At 38.4% G+C, this 15,465-nt stretch overlaps 2 protein-coding genes across 2 annotated transcripts; both read left to right on the top strand.

Moving 5' to 3' along the window:
• Window positions 1-539: 539 nt before the first annotated feature.
• Window positions 540-2,751, top strand: cbln20 (cerebellin 20). The gene is made up of 4 exons (XM_017696706.2): window positions 540-628; window positions 1,150-1,254; window positions 1,460-1,600; window positions 1,845-2,751. The coding sequence occupies exons 1-4, from the start codon at window positions 622-624 to the stop codon at window positions 2,270-2,272; spliced, it is 681 nt and encodes a 226-aa protein (XP_017552195.1). The 5' UTR covers window positions 540-621; the 3' UTR covers window positions 2,273-2,751.
• A 3,322-nt stretch (window positions 2,752-6,073) lies between these two features.
• cbln18 (cerebellin 18) lies at window positions 6,074-10,015 on the top strand. Its single transcript, XM_017696707.1, has 5 exons — window positions 6,074-6,192; window positions 6,761-6,891; window positions 7,902-8,081; window positions 8,242-8,373; window positions 9,410-10,015. The coding sequence occupies exons 2-5, from the start codon at window positions 6,789-6,791 to the stop codon at window positions 9,718-9,720; spliced, it is 726 nt and encodes a 241-aa protein (XP_017552196.1). The 5' UTR covers window positions 6,074-6,192; window positions 6,761-6,788; the 3' UTR covers window positions 9,721-10,015.
• The last annotated feature ends 5,450 nt before the right edge of the window (window positions 10,016-15,465 follow it).

Here is a 15,465-nt window from a genome sequence, read left to right as displayed (position 1 = left end):
CAACTAATCCTCCCAGCTAGAGAAAACCTTGAATCTATTTAAAGAAAAATGATGAGAAATGTCAGCCGAGCCAGCAGCAGTTCACTCTTAAAAATAAAGGTTCCTGAATGTTGGCTTAGACAACCTTTACATTGTGTAGTTCTTTGAACTTCAGAAAAGGTTCTTCACACTCACACATCTCACTTACAAAAAAGAAGCATTCACTGAACAGAAGTTTAGGGGAACCAGAAGGATTTTTTTGTGGCATTGCTCCATTGAAGACATATTGAAACCTCTAAATTTAAAAGTGCAAAATGCAAAGTATTGTACTTAACCATCTTCAAAATGGCACTTTGTTGTCAGCATCTAAACAAGTGGTGGAATGCTGATATGCCCTTGTATGAGTGTGCTTGTTCAGAAGACTGCACTGTGAGAGAAACATGATGTGCATGAGATTCCACATAATACATGTCCCACTTATTGCTTATTATCACTGGAACAAAGCCACAAAGGTTCTGCCCATTCTCTCACCTTGAGGAAGCAAAAGGTGGAGTCAGCCAAAGCTTTATAGCTGAATCACCTCCACCTGTGGGCAAACATCTTCCACAAAGTAGACATCAGAGAACATCCACACAGAGCAGAATGAGAGGTAAGACTGAGAACAGACCTGTGAAGTTTGGTGAGGTAAATAGGCTGGTTTGGTGTCAGATGATGTCAGGAAATCCATTGGATCGAAAGAAAGTTTTAGATGTCAGCAGATTATTTCTCTGTGTGGGAGTTGAAGATATCGACTTAGACCATTTAATCTAATGCTATAATACACTAGAATGGCATTGCTGTCATCTCCATTTTTTTATTTTGATTTTGATTTTTCTACCTCATTTCAACGCAGCAGCTGCCTTTACACTGTTTGAAAACTGCATGGTGAATGGACCAGTAGAAATTGTCCAAAATTAGTTTGGATGAAATATCTTTGCATTAATATAAGATAAGAAAGTTTTTTGAAAAGTTACCATTTTGGAGAGATATGTTTACAGTGATGATGACTTAACATCTACAATATTTAGCCATATGTTTTTGAAGTACATTTCTGGTAAAGAATAAATGTGGATTGCTACCTCTAGTGAGTGATTTTTTTTATGTATGACTCTGTTCTCTTTCCTAACCCAGGTATAGTGTTTCTGTGTCTGCTGGGATGCTCCCTTGCTCAAAATTTGACATACTCTTGGAATGGCCCTGGAACTTCCAGTCAGGGTGACCCCAACGCTGCCAATGGTGAAATGAAAGATAATTCTTAAAAAACTGAATTCCTTGGTTAGCATGCTAATCAGTGTAAGGTAGCCATCCAAAGGCACTTTGCCAACCTCAAGTAATGTCGGCTTAAATAGAGTTAAATGTTAGTTTGATAACCTAAGAAATGAGCTTTGCAGTGTACCATCTAGAAGGACTTTAGACTGACTGTATGATTTTCCACCTGCAGAGTGCCTGACTGACACACAGACCTGTGGCTGCTGCCTGATGCAGAAACAGATGTGGAGGATGGAGACTTTCTTCAACATGAGCCTGGCCGAGCTGCAGAGGGGTCTGGAGAGAGCTCAGGGTGTTCTAAACACCATGCGATGTGAGCAAACCTCTTTCCAAAACCCCCCATTATATATATATATATATATATATATATATATATATATATATATATATAATGCAGACACTACAATAGCTAATAGCAAATGGCATTCTGCATTATTATACTCAGCATTATACAAAACAAATCCCCCCAAGTTTCCATTCTTTTTTAGCCATGTTGCTGTGTTCTTTTAAGTGGGTCAATATTCTTCGTTATTGACCACCCCTCTCTTTCTGCACAGCCAGCCGCAGTGCCTTCTCAGTGGCTCTGACTGATACTCGCCGATGTGTGGGTCCGAACCGTGCTGACGTGGTGGTGCAGTACCAGAGTGTGTTTATTAACCTGGGTGACGGCTACAGTGTCAGCACTGGTGTATTCACAGTCCCTCGCTCTGGGGTGTATGCCCTGGCACTGACTGTCTACAGTGATGCAGGGGCCGTCGGGGTCCTCTTGGCTGCCTGTGGCCGCATGCGCCGAAATGGCCGTGTAATTGCAGCACTTAATGAGTACAACACGCAGGACCAGGAGGACAGCGCCACCGTCGTCCTGGCAGTACAGATGCAGGCTGGGGACAAGGTGGACGTTATTCTTCCTGCCACTTGCTACCTATGTGACGACAACAGCCACTACAACACCTTCAGTGGCTTCCTGCTCTACGCCACTGACTGAAACCCTTTAGTTCTCTCTCAAAGTTGAGGTTGAGAGCATTAAGTCTTCACTCAGTTCTGTGACCATATGTCTACTCCATTAAACTTTGTCATTTGTCTTATAGGTCCTCATGGCCCTTCATAACCAGGGCTATAAATTCTTTTCCAATGACATAATTCTCAAAATCTCTTGGGCTTTCCTGTTATCACTGAACTCCAGGATCATCACAATAGCCCTAATGTACAGTGTGCATTGTAAATGGACCTCTAACTAAACAGTTTCTTTTCCTTTTTTTAATCATTAGCCTGATCAGTAAAGGTCTGATTGTCAGATTGTGATGTTGGTGACAGAGCATCAAATGTGTCTACCCAAGTGTATTGGAAATAAAGCTGGATAAACTATTGAAAAATATTTCTGCATCTAATAATTGTCATATAATGAAATATGATATATTTTATGACAGTTTAAACAGTATAAATAAAAACGAACAGTTCAGAAAATCAACAGTACAACCTATAATTGTGAAATAAAGGGTTTTAATAGTCCTCTGCTTGCTGCAATAACAGCCTCTACTCTTCTCTGAAGGCTTTACACTAGATTTTGGAACATTGCTGTGTGTTTATTTGATAGCATTCAGCCACAAGAGCATTAGTGAGGTCAGGTACTGACGCTGGATGATTACTTCTCAACCATAAATGCCACTACAACTCGTCTTAAAGGCTCCAGAAAGCCTGACGACAAATCCACACTTGTGATGGGCTCATATGTGGCTGCGTCAGAGCATCCTATTCTGTTAGCAACACTTTACCATGAAAATAACCAATGTACAGTATGCATTATAACCTGGACCTTTAACATACAAGCTGCGTTTGCACAATTGAATACCTCTAGCAGCAATGAGGGCATCTTAACTAGCTGAATTCACTAGTCTGAATCTACAAAGTTTTGGGAGTATAGTGTATCACACTGTTATATAGCAACCTGGAGGTTACTTTGTTGTACTACAAGTGCTTTCAAATAATAAAAAACCTCTACCAGATTTCCCAATATGGTGTTCTAAATGTATCCAGTAGTGTATTCCATTACAATACATAAAAAAGTTAAGTATTCAGAATATATTTAGAATACATGCAGAATACATCTCTATAAAGTACACTGCTGAAAAAAATAAAGGGAACACTTAAACAACACAATATAACTCCAAGTAAATCAAACCTCTGTGAAATCAAACTGTCCACTTAGGAAGCAACACTGATTGACAATCAATTTCACAGCTGTTGTGCAAATGGAAAAGACAACAGGTGGAAATTATTGGCAATTAGCAAGACACACTCAATAAAGGAGTGGTTCTGCAGGTGGGGACCACAGACCACTTCTCAGTACCTAGGCTTTCTGGCTGATGTTTTGGTCACGTTTGAATGTTGGTGGTGCTTTCACACTCGTGGTAGCATGACACGGACTCTACAACCCACACAAGTGGCTCAGGTAGTGCAGCTCATCCAGGATAGCACATCAATGCGAGCTGTGGCAAGAAGGTTTGTTGTGTCTGTCAGTGTAGTGTCCAGAGCCTGGAGGCGCTACCAGGAGACAGGCCAGTACACCAGGATATGTAGAGGAGGCCATAGGAGGGCAACAACCCAGCAGCAGGACCGCTACCTCTGCCTTTGTGCAAGGAGGAACAGGAGGAGCACTGCCAGAGCCCTGCAAAATGACCTCAAGCAGGCCACAAATGTGCATGTGTCTGCACAAATGGTTAGAAACCAACTCCATGAGGATGGTATGAGGGCCCGACGTCCACAGATGGGGGTTGTGCTCACAGCCCAACACCATGCAGGATGCTTGGCATTTGCCAGAGAACACCAGGATTGGCAAATTCGCCACTGGCACCCTGTGCTCTTCACAGATGAAAGCAGGTTCACACTGAGCACATGTGACAGACGTGACAGAGTCTGGAGACGCCGTGGAGAGCGATCTGCTGCCTGTAACATCCTTCATCCTGCATGACCAGTTTGGCAGTGGGTCAGTAATGGTGTGGGATGGCATTTCTTTGGTAGCCTGACTGCCATTAGGTACCGAGATGAGATCCTCAGACCCCTTGAGACCATATGCTGGTGCGGTTGGCCCTGGGTTCCTCCTAATGCAGGACAATGCTAGACCTCATGTGGCTGGAGTGTGTCAGCAGTTCCTGCAAGATGAAGGCATTGAAGCTATGGACAAGCCCACCCGGACCGGTCCCCAGACCTGAATCCGATTGAGCACATCTGGGACATCATGTCTCGCTCCATCCACCAACGCCACGTTGCATCACAGGATCCAGGAGTTGGCGGATGCTTTAGTCCAGGTCTGGGAGGAAATCCCTCGGGAGACCATCCACCACCTCATCAGGAGCATGCCCAGGCGTTGTAGGAAGCTCATACAGGCACGTGGAGGCCACACACACTACTGAGCCTCATTTTGACTTGTTTTAAGGACATCACATCAAAGTTGGATCAGCCTGTAATGTGTTTTTCCACTTTAATTTTGTGTGTGACTCCAAATCCAGGCCTCCATTGGTTAATAAATTTGATTTCCATTGATGATTTTTGTGTGATTTTGTTGTCAGCACATTCAACTTTGTACAGAACAAAGTATTCAATGAGAATATTTCACATTCATTCAGATCTAGGATGTGTTATTTGAGTGTTCCCTTCATTTTTTTTGAGCAGTGTATATGAGAAGCATAAGAGTGACACTTCTTGGTAAATGCTTCAGTGGACCCACACAAAATCTTGAATATAATGTGTTTTATGAGCCTCTTCAATGTAAATGTATAAAGTGTGCTGTTTTATTTGAATACTATACACCCTGAAATATAGGTACAGTTGTTTCACTTTTACTGGCTTTTTCCAAGTAAAGTGCCTTACATTTATTAGGCATACTAATCACTACCAAGTAGATGGTAGACGGTAGAGGTTAAATTCGACTGTTCCTTAAAAGAGCTCAGCAGTGCTGAGATAAACAAATTTCATCACACGTTGATCAGTCTACTCATGCTTCAGCAAGAACATCAATGTTTGCAAAGCAGCCTTTTTGTTGAGCTCTTCTTGAGAGTCAGTCTAAGGAGCATGTGCACTCATTTTGAAAGAGTTCATAAATAAGTATTGATGGGATTTCTTTTTAAGATTGTAATTTCTTTTAAATAGAAAGTAGGTAATGTAAAATTCCAAAAATTGTGTATTCCTTTACACCCCAACCCTACCCTTTCACACACTGTTAGTAAGCTCAGAGGACAACTCTGGAGCTGTTTCGGCTGTTCCTGACTGAGGTTTTAGCATAACTGATCCTCTGTTCATTGCACTAGCCCTCCTATTGTAATTTGACTGACCTTGTCATAAGAGATAAGAAATAGCTTCTCTTTGTGGATTAATCCTCTGTAGATCTCTGTATACAACTGCAATAGATTCCCAGGTATGGTCCACACCCTTAGCTGAGACTACAGACTACAAAACTAAACCCTGAACCTACCTCAGAACACCGGCACTGCTGATCAAGAGATAGAACTAATCAATGTGTCAGCAATAAAAGGCAACGCTCAAATGACCACACAACAATGGCTGGCATCAAAACACACCCAGCATGCACTCCAAATCTGACACAAGATACCGGTGTCCTGATAAGGCATATTATATTTGAAAATATCAATAGAACGATCACACCAAAAGTGTTTTGCCCTCCCAGTGGCCTCCCTGGTACAGGTGAGAGGCACGGTAATGGGCGGGAAGTTTCCCCTGTCCTATTTTTCCCTCTCGACTGTTCTCACCAGCCCACACAAAGGCTGGACAATTCTGCCATTAAAGCCTCCGAATGCATAAACAGGGTGCACTCTGAGTCTGATGAAACCTCATAGACTGACCTACGGCAGTTCCCTCAGTTCATCTGCTCCAACAGTTCTCCAAGTCACAGTGAGTATGAGGACAGGACTCAATGTAGGATGACCACTTTTGAAAGTTTACGTGCAGACAAGAGGCGAATGTTTAGAATGAAATGCTGGGCACATACTCATAATGAATGCTACATTCTTTTTTTTATGCATTTAGTTATGTTGTCTTGAATTTGACACTGTACATGTTGACTAATGCTTTGATATAACTTTATTCAAATTTCCATGTGAATAACTTTACTAATGAAGTTTACTAAGTTTTGGCAGTAATTGTGTTGATATATATTATATTCAAGTGGAAATTATGGCCCCATTTGAATAAATTATATTTAACACTTCACTTTTTAGTGATATATTAACACTAGCCTAATATATAGGACTCATAAATAACTACTAAAGTAAGATGAATGTCATCTTTGTAGTCTTATAAGAATGACTTATCTTTATGGCATGCAGCTGTGCAGACACAGTTATGATAATTACACCTTTCAAAATAACATTTGTGTTAACATATTTAATGCAAATTTAAGTTCTCATAAAAATATATAATCAAAAAGGAAATATTTTAACTCTATGGCTTTATATTAAAGAAAGAAAGATTCTGTCCTTAACCTGAGGATGAAGACAGCTGCATTAACAGTTGTGGGCCTGCTGGGGGCACTATGTCTATGCTTAAGGACAGAGGCAAACACTGCTTGGGACCTTTTACGCCAATCTGCAGGTGAGTCAGTTCTTCTTGCTACTGAATTGTTCTCAATATTATTCCCTTCAGGAATTTGCAACCAACCAAATTAAGCCAACCATCGCAAAATTTACAAGGGCTCGCAATTTTCTCGCTACATTGTTTTATTTTCAAGTATGTAAATAAGTATTTTGACAATTATGTTAAGTGTGCATCTTTTGTGCTACATACAGTTACATTTGACAGCAAGTATTTTAGCTAAAGATAAAGCAAAAAAAATCCTGAATGTATTACACTAAGAGCAGGATGGAATTTTTTGTACGATCATCTAAATGAATATCAGTAATGACAAACAAGTAACCTGATGGTGATAATGATGCTTCAAAGGAGATAGTCAATGTGCTGGAAAACAGCTTGTTAAATAATATTAAGTGTTATTGTGCATGTACATGTAATTATGTACTCTTGTTTACTGTTAAACGGCCATAATCTTGATGAAGGCAGAAAATAATGTGCTAATTATTTGTTTATTTATTTGAGAGCAAATGTTTTTCTTGTTTTCCTCAAATATTGTCATCTTTTTATGTAAACAGTGACATTTTATTTCAACATTATTATTTACAGCATAAAATAATACAATCTATTTTCTTTAAATTTAAAAGCGCTAGAAATAGTATTGTGTTCTTTTTTCTTCTCCTTGGTTTGTATTAGAAAAGAAGTAGGCTGCATTCAAAACAAATTGAATAAAAAAAAACAAATAAAATACAAATAGTGCCTCAAATATTGAGAAAAGCATTTTAACCTGCCCTGATCACAAAAATATGCTTTAAGACAAAAATTATTAATGCAAAGAATTTCACAAATATTACCACAGCCATCTGCACATACAAATTTTAACTATAGAAATTAGAAAGTTCCTCTTTTTATATACACAAAAAGACTTTTACAAGAATTGGCTTCAAAATTTGTATTGAGATTACTCTGAACAAAAAGAATGTCAGTGACGATCTCTGCTCTACACTATCCTTATCTTTCTTTTCTTTGCTCAGTGAACTGGACAGGCAATCTGCCCTGTGGTGGCTGGGACTGCGATTGCGAGTTTAGGAAGCCGAAAGGCTGCTGCTGTGTGGCGAGACCACTGTTTGAGCTGGAGGAGGCCACCTTCATGCGAATGGTGGGCTTATGGGAGGGCTTGACTGATCTCAATGAACAGATTGATGAGGTCACAGGTAATGGTCATTGTCTTCCTCACTAGCCCACACACACCCCCGAGGGTTTCCAGTTGCTTAAGAATTTGTCTTGTTGAGTCATAAAAACTCAATACATGACATTTCTAGTGATTGCCCCACCCAGTAGCTGTTTTGTGTTTCCTTCTTCACCTCTCTCTAGGTGGACGTAACGTAGCATTTGCTGCTTTTTTGTCCTCAACACCTGGATGTTTTGGACCTTTCACCAGAAATGTGTCCATCCCTTACCAGAACATTACTCTCAACCAAGGCTATGGGTATAATGCTGCATTAGGTAAGCAGAGAGTACCATCAAACTACATACTATACACATAATCCACAGTTTTGCAGCTTAATTGGAAACACACACAGAAAGTATTCATCATTGGAACATTTTCACTATTTTTATTTTTCTGTGATCTTTTGAGCACAGCAGCTGCTCATACTTCAAGTGAAAATCTTATCATGAATGGACTGATAGAAAAACTCAAAAATTGCTTGGGATAAAATCTCTTTACATGAACATTTGAATAAAGAATGTTTCTACCTTCTCCTGTAAAGCTGCCATTTGAAGATGGTGACAATATTCAATGGCTGATTTGAAATACAAGAAGACATGAGAAAATTAAAATTTTAGAATTATTTCAGGTAATCTATTGATTCATTTCACAACTTCACAATTCCTACAGCTACGCTTCTGGCAAAAAGTCAAATTCACTTAATTTCTCCTTATGCTGAATGTAGTCGATCAGCCAAGAAGTTTGCTGCTTTAGTTTTGCACTGGAGCTATTAGGCTAAAGGAAGCTTGTATACAATTACCATCATCTAAACTACACACCTCAAACCCTGTCAAGTTGTTAAATAATCTCAAATAAACTTGCTTATGTGGTTTCTGACACAATAAGTTATCAAGAAAACGTATAAAAGTACATTATGTAGCTAAAAACAGTAATGGTAGCCATCTAGAAGCCTAACCAATGTCCATTTTATAGAAAACTGTACTGATGGGCTATAAGCCTTGTAGCTGCATTGCCAAACTAACAAAGCTAAGTTCAAATGTTTCTTAACTGACCTGGTCCATTTGAAGTATAGAAGAAGTTTAAATTAAGTTTAAACTGTGTAAATTAAATTTTTACCCAACTTTCTTTAAATGGTAGGTGTTTGAAAACTTGAAAGGTAATGAGTGAAGTTCTGAGAGACAAAAATGATCCTATTCTCTCACCAACCACTTCTCAAAAGCAATCACGCCATGCCCACCAACCCAGTGATATTCATCCTTATGCACACAAAGCATGAGATGACCTGATATTTGATATTGTGATCCTGCACAGGTGCTTTCACTGCTCCTCGTGCGGGCCTCTACTCCTTCAGCTACACTGTGTACTCCAACGTTGGGCCAGCAGGTGAGCGCCTCTACCTAAAGGTGCAGCTGATGAAGGATGGCCAGGTGATCGCCTCCTCCTGGGAGGACAACCGTGAAGACTCGGAGGACAGCGCCACACAGATGGTGCTACTGCAGCTCAAACAAGGCAACCAGGTGTATGTAGAGCTGGTGTCAGGCAGGTTTCTGTGTACAGACACGCAGGGCTACAACTCCTTCAGTGGATTCCTGGTCTACCCGCTCACTGATGTACCTGTGTGAGGCTGGTAACTAGCAGGAACGCCCAAACACTATTTTCACAGTCAGTAATGATAACAGAGTAAGCACAAAACTGGCCCTACATCTCTAGAGATTACTTATTGTTTTGTGTTATTACGATTGAACTACAAGTAAAACCACATGATGCAGTACACATTAAAGTGCTATTCACTTTACATGACTACATGCTTTAGACAGTCCATAAGCAGCAACAATCAAGATTAAATGTACAAGCTTCATAGTAACAAGTAGCTGATTGGTTGTCAGCCCATCTTAATTACCTTTTTCCAGATTTATATATATATATATATATATATATATATATATATATATATACATACATATACACACACACACACATACGTACATACATAAAACCTAAATAAATAACATTGTTGTTGTATAAGCATATTCTTTTTTTGTGGCACTACTTCTTTTTGCTGGTGCATTTTGTCTGTAACAACTAGCAAACTTAAAAAAATAAATAAAAAATAAGTATCCTTTACTTTATATTTGTTGCCACATTGCCCACTCTTAACACTCAGTGACAGTTACAGTTCTATCAAAGTTATTACTGTTTTCCATCATCAATGCATGAACTGGTGTAGGAAATGTGACTTTTAACACCATTTTCTTATATAGTAATTAAAATGGTTCTGTGATGTATTACAGTGATGGAATATCTTTGGTGGATGGAATAAAACCATGCTTTGGAACAAAGTTAAGAAAGTCACCTTTTTCTTATTTAAGAGTGATTTGAAAGTGAACATCAACAATTGCATTCAGAGACATGTTAGGATTTCAGAAGCTGAATATATTTTTTAAATTAACCACTAACATAATTTCACAAAATAATATCACTCTAGGCATTCTGGAAGCCCTATATACGTCATTGACTATGACTATGAATGGAAGCCTGACCCATTCGTTACAACAGACATTAAAAAGACTGGCTCAACTCAGATGTCAAAAATGTGAAAAAATATGCTATACACTCTATTTTTTATTATACAAGGTAAAACACATTGTTGCTGTCCAAAGAAAAACAATTATCTCCAAAAAAGTAACTTTAAATGAGAACTCAAAAACATTCTTTACTTTCAAAGTAAGTTAATGTAAAGAGATTTTATTTCAAGCAATTTTGGGACACTTCTGTTGGTCCACTCATCATGAGGTTTTCACACCATGTAAAGGACAATCACTTTGAATTGTTAAATTTACCCTTTGCATTATATACTTTTTCCTTTGACTTGCAAAAAACACAGCTCAAAATTTAAATGCTGAAGTCATTCATAAAACTGGATGAGTCAAAAGTGTGTCAGAACTTCCTAATCCAGAAGAAACCCACAGATCTGAAAGCCAAACAATGTGTGGAAGTTTGTCTAAGCTACATGCAATTCAACATCTTTTTTTGCATTGTCTAACTGCTTTAACAGTGTTCCTCATAATCCCGCTATCTGGTTAGTAAAAAGTGTAGTTATATATATTCAAATAGCACTGTAATGAATCCCCATGTGCTTACACTTCATCCTTCTGGATCATTTATAGGAGTGATTGAGTAGTCGCCCTTGAAAAATTTTTTTGGTCCATCCATGTCTGTTTGGAATCACTGGAAGCTTTGCGCCAACAAAGTGGCCAGTGGCCCTGATAGAAACTAGCATTACCATAGAAATGCTTTTTACCATGCTTTTGACTGAGTATTGAAATTTATGGCCTAGCATGGCCACAACTCACCATTAAACAAAGCACAACATAAAGTTGTACAAAAACACTATTTTTATTGTTGCAGTATCTGTAATGTTGCCACCACCCCATTTAATCTCACAGTCACTGGACCATGTTGTCTTAAAAACAAATTATTATGAAAGCCTGAAACATAACCAACACTCATGCCCTTGAAACTTAGTATATTAATGACCATTCTGCAGGCCTTTTGCAAGTAGAAGATCCATATATGCGCCTTCAATCAGGTGCTCTTTCTTCACACCCAAGTCCTGCATCAGTTGGTTGGCAATAGTGGCTCCTTCTTCTGTGCTTTGGTTTTCCTTCATAACTACCTGTATGAAGAAGTGTGGGACAAAGAAGAATACTGTGATGTTGGATCCAGTCGGATACTAAGATGTTAAATTTTTAACATTCTTAAACTGAATAAAAAAATAATCATTTCAATCTCAACTCTAGCTAGAAGCTGCTGGTTTAGTTACACAGTTATAAGCTGCAATTTTAATATAACTCTGAAGTTTCTTTTTGACAGGCTCTGATTTACCTCAAGCTCCATGAAGTTTCCTAGGCCTTCCACACAGTCCACATGCACTCGCGTCTGCCCCACCATATAGAGCCGTCTCTCCTTCTTTACCTGGCCCACCTGTCCAAGAGCATCTGACAGAACTCTCTACACACAGAGCAGAAATACAGGGCCTAATAAAGACAAGCAAGTACAACAGCAAGAATACAATTCAGTACAACCCAACCAAAACAAGCAGTCAATGCCCCTGTTGTTACTGATGAAGCCTGCAATAAAGCAGTCTAGTATTTATAGATTAAAAATCTCTTAAAATATTTTAAAAGTTACTTCACAAACACTGCAGCTATTATTTTTTTTTCCATTTTCAAAACATGAATCAAATCACAGGCAACACTTTGAAGTCAATCTGAAATCAAATCATTTTTTACTTTGTCCTTGAAAAAGTAATATGAACCAATTAGTTTGTTAACTGACATTTCAGTTAAAATTTTAAAACAGGTATCAAATTTTAACTAATGATTTCACATTAAATAATCTTAATAGTGATGAAAATAGTTTTTTTTTACTTTACTGTCAAAACAGTTTATTTTGTGTTTAAGCAGGTTAGCAGCAGGGACATTAGACAAGCAATCTCTAAGTACTGTTCATGCTGAGTAACAAGCACAACACCCAAAAACTTTACAAGTTTGACTCCACTTGAAAACACAATATCATGTTCAATATACAGAATACAGCAAACAGAAGCACAAAGGAAAGCATGCAGACGCCATCTGTAGCCTGTTTTGAAACGATAAAAAAAACTCACGAAAAAAAAACAGCGTCAGATCAGCTCTTGTTCTTTTGAATGGACTGACATAATCAATAATAACCATTTATCAATAACTCATTTAATTTCACCCATAACCATGAATAAAAAGGCAAAAATCCATTTTTTTCTATCACCAGTTTTCAGCCTAGTGTGTCTTGAATTTCGGTTCTGGCCAAGAACATTTCACTCAGTACATCACTAAAAATCATATAAATATCTTTATATGATAATAGTAATTATCTTAGTAGTATCTTTATAATGAAATAATAATTTACATTACACTGAGCAGAACATAACATACTACAGTAATTGTTTCTGTCAAATGACATTACAAACTGATCTTCATGCGCTTACTCGCAATCCTTCTGGATCATTTGTGGGAGTGATTGAGTAGTTGGACAGTTTGGGTCCATCCATGTCTGGTCTCTCATAGAATATCAGCTGTCCACTTCCATCCTGAAAAGGAAAAACAATTACAATGTAGGTCTGCATTCATTCATATAATGACACAAATAAGAGAGAACCTCGTTTAATCTACTTAACTCATTTTATGCAAGTGTGAAGACTCACTAGGAAATCCCTCAGTTTCAGGCGTCCCCTGGCCACAGTGAAGAAAGTGTCCTGCTGCTTGATGACTGTTCCATCAGAGCCACTGAGCTCCTTCGCACGCTGAGCGAGAAAGTCAAGATCACACACACGAGCCTTCACCTCTACGTTGGATGGCATTCCTGCAAAAAGCACTGATTTTAATCTACACTCATCAAAATGAGGTTTTCTAAAGCGACGCCATACAAGAACTACTTTGAGTACCTTGAAGAACGTTTTAATAAATTATTCATTAAAGAACTTTTTGGGTGTAAATTATAACGAACTTGCTGTAGAACACACTATTAAACCAGTTAAAGAACTCATATTAAGATAAACTGAACTGTCCTCTTTTTTGAAATAGCAGATCAGTTGTTTAAGTTTTAAAACATACCATTCATTCTGCACACAGTCCATGTATTAATACTAGGCTGCAAAAACAGCTTTTTTTAAAAAATTTTATGAGGTCACAAAAAATAAACACATTTACATATAACCACAGTTCAGCTGCACCCATTCATTTTGAAGTTGGAAGGAGTGCTTTAGCTTGGGCCATTTCTTTTTTGGAATGGGACACAATGCAACATGACCAATCAGAACAGAGATAATTTACATATATCTGTCTTAAAGATGCAATAACAAACACAGCTTGTTTGGGTCTAGGGAAAAAGAGAGGTTGGGATATGGTCATGTAAAGATGAACTTTGTGGTACATAAAACCAAACAACTGCTATAAGTGATGCTCAAAAAACAAAAAGTATTTGTTAGGCCCCTTTAAAGTTTTTATCCTTAGAATCATTCAGTTAAGCCAACAGCAATTTAGGAACATTTAACCTATTTTTAAGAGCGTGATGAGAAAGATTCAGCATAATAGTCCATACACTGTAAACAACTACAGAAGACAAGGTAAATTCACTTATATAGCACTTTTCAAACACTGCAGTCAAAATGCTTTACAAATGACAAAATACAAATACATTTAATTAACACATTAAAGAAGAATGGAAATTAGAAACATTATTAAAACAGAAGAATTAAGAGGAAAAAAGAAAAAATAAACAAATGAAAATAAAATGGTAAAGTACTGTTACGAGAGAGAAGTGGAGTAGTGCTAACTTTAAAGTTATTAAACAGAGTTTAGACCGGACACCAGTAAACACACTGACTTCAAGAAATACCAAGCCCGCTTTCTTTTCTAATGAACCTGTGTTCAGTGGTAGCTGACGGGCCTGTTCTACTGTAGAAGCTAACCTACCGAGCAGATTCTGAAGCGGTGGCTAACCTACCGATACGACCTGCGCGTGTAGTGATAGAGCTGAAACAGCGACAGACACAGAGCAGCTCGGTCTCTAAAACCAGTTACCAGCAGACTTTCATCCACTTATTAACTGCAGGCTGCACCGCTAAACACCGTACGGCACGTTGGCTTTGGCGCGTTTACGAAGTTCGAGAAAAACAAATCCACCTCCTTGCCTTCACAATAAAAGTCCCCATCTCACGTAAGCGTTGTAGCTAGTTTTTTCGGCAGTAGTTATTTTTTCAAGGGACCCTTATTATTAAGCCTTCTGGTACTGTTTTTGCTGTGTCCATGGACATCAGCGTTAGCCTACAGCTGATGGCCAAGGGAGCTGGACATAACGTGGCACGGTGCACTGTGTTGGCGTCTTCCTTGCTAGTGTGAGGCAAGGCTGGAGTCAGAGACAGCTTTAAATAAAGCTTACAGTTTAAATAGAAGCTGCGTGTCCTCCTCCAATAGCGGGATATTTCCTATAGGCTTATTATCATTGTCTTTAACAAATATATTTGAGATTATGGGTTGCCAGATTAAAAAATGTTCCGAGACTACATTGGCCTCATGGCATTAGGTCTACACTAACAAGACTGATGTTAAATTTCAAGCTATTTAGTGAAGAATCCACATTGACCGTGAAAACATTTACGGTGTAGAAGGCAGAGGTGTTAACCACTACACTAACCAACCAACCAAAACAGCTGAATGAGCTTCATGATAAAATATGTTATAATGACAGTTAACATATAAGTTAAAAAAATAGTAACAGCATAAAATCAAATTAATTAAAATGACAGAAGATAGAGTTATATGCCAAAG

The sequence above is a fragment of the Pygocentrus nattereri genome, chromosome 17 (genome assembly GCF_015220715.1).
Source record: "Pygocentrus nattereri isolate fPygNat1 chromosome 17, fPygNat1.pri, whole genome shotgun sequence".
NCBI lineage: Eukaryota > Metazoa > Chordata > Actinopteri > Characiformes > Serrasalmidae > Pygocentrus > Pygocentrus nattereri.
The sequence above is the reverse complement of the archived record's forward strand: the minus strand, read 5'-3'. Positions and strand labels throughout refer to the sequence as shown.

What these genes read in the sequence shown, in the direction of transcription:
- cbln20 (XM_017696706.2), top strand. An exon ending in TGACCCCAACGCTGCCAATG is followed by an intron (nt 1,255 to 1,459) that starts GTGAAATGAAAG and finishes TTCCACCTGCAG; the next exon opens with AGTGCCTGACTGACACACAG. An exon ending in TGTTCTAAACACCATGCGAT is followed by an intron (nt 1,601 to 1,844) that starts GTGAGCAAACCT and finishes CTTTCTGCACAG; the next exon opens with CCAGCCGCAGTGCCTTCTCA.
- cbln18 (XM_017696707.1), top strand. Translation starts at nt 6,789, where the DNA reads ATGAAGACAGCTGCATTAACAGTTGTGGGCCTGCTGGGGGCACTATGT. An exon ending in ACAGATTGATGAGGTCACAG is followed by an intron (nt 8,082 to 8,241) that starts GTAATGGTCATT and finishes ACCTCTCTCTAG; the next exon opens with GTGGACGTAACGTAGCATTT. An exon ending in TGGGTATAATGCTGCATTAG is followed by an intron (nt 8,374 to 9,409) that starts GTAAGCAGAGAG and finishes GATCCTGCACAG; the next exon opens with GTGCTTTCACTGCTCCTCGT.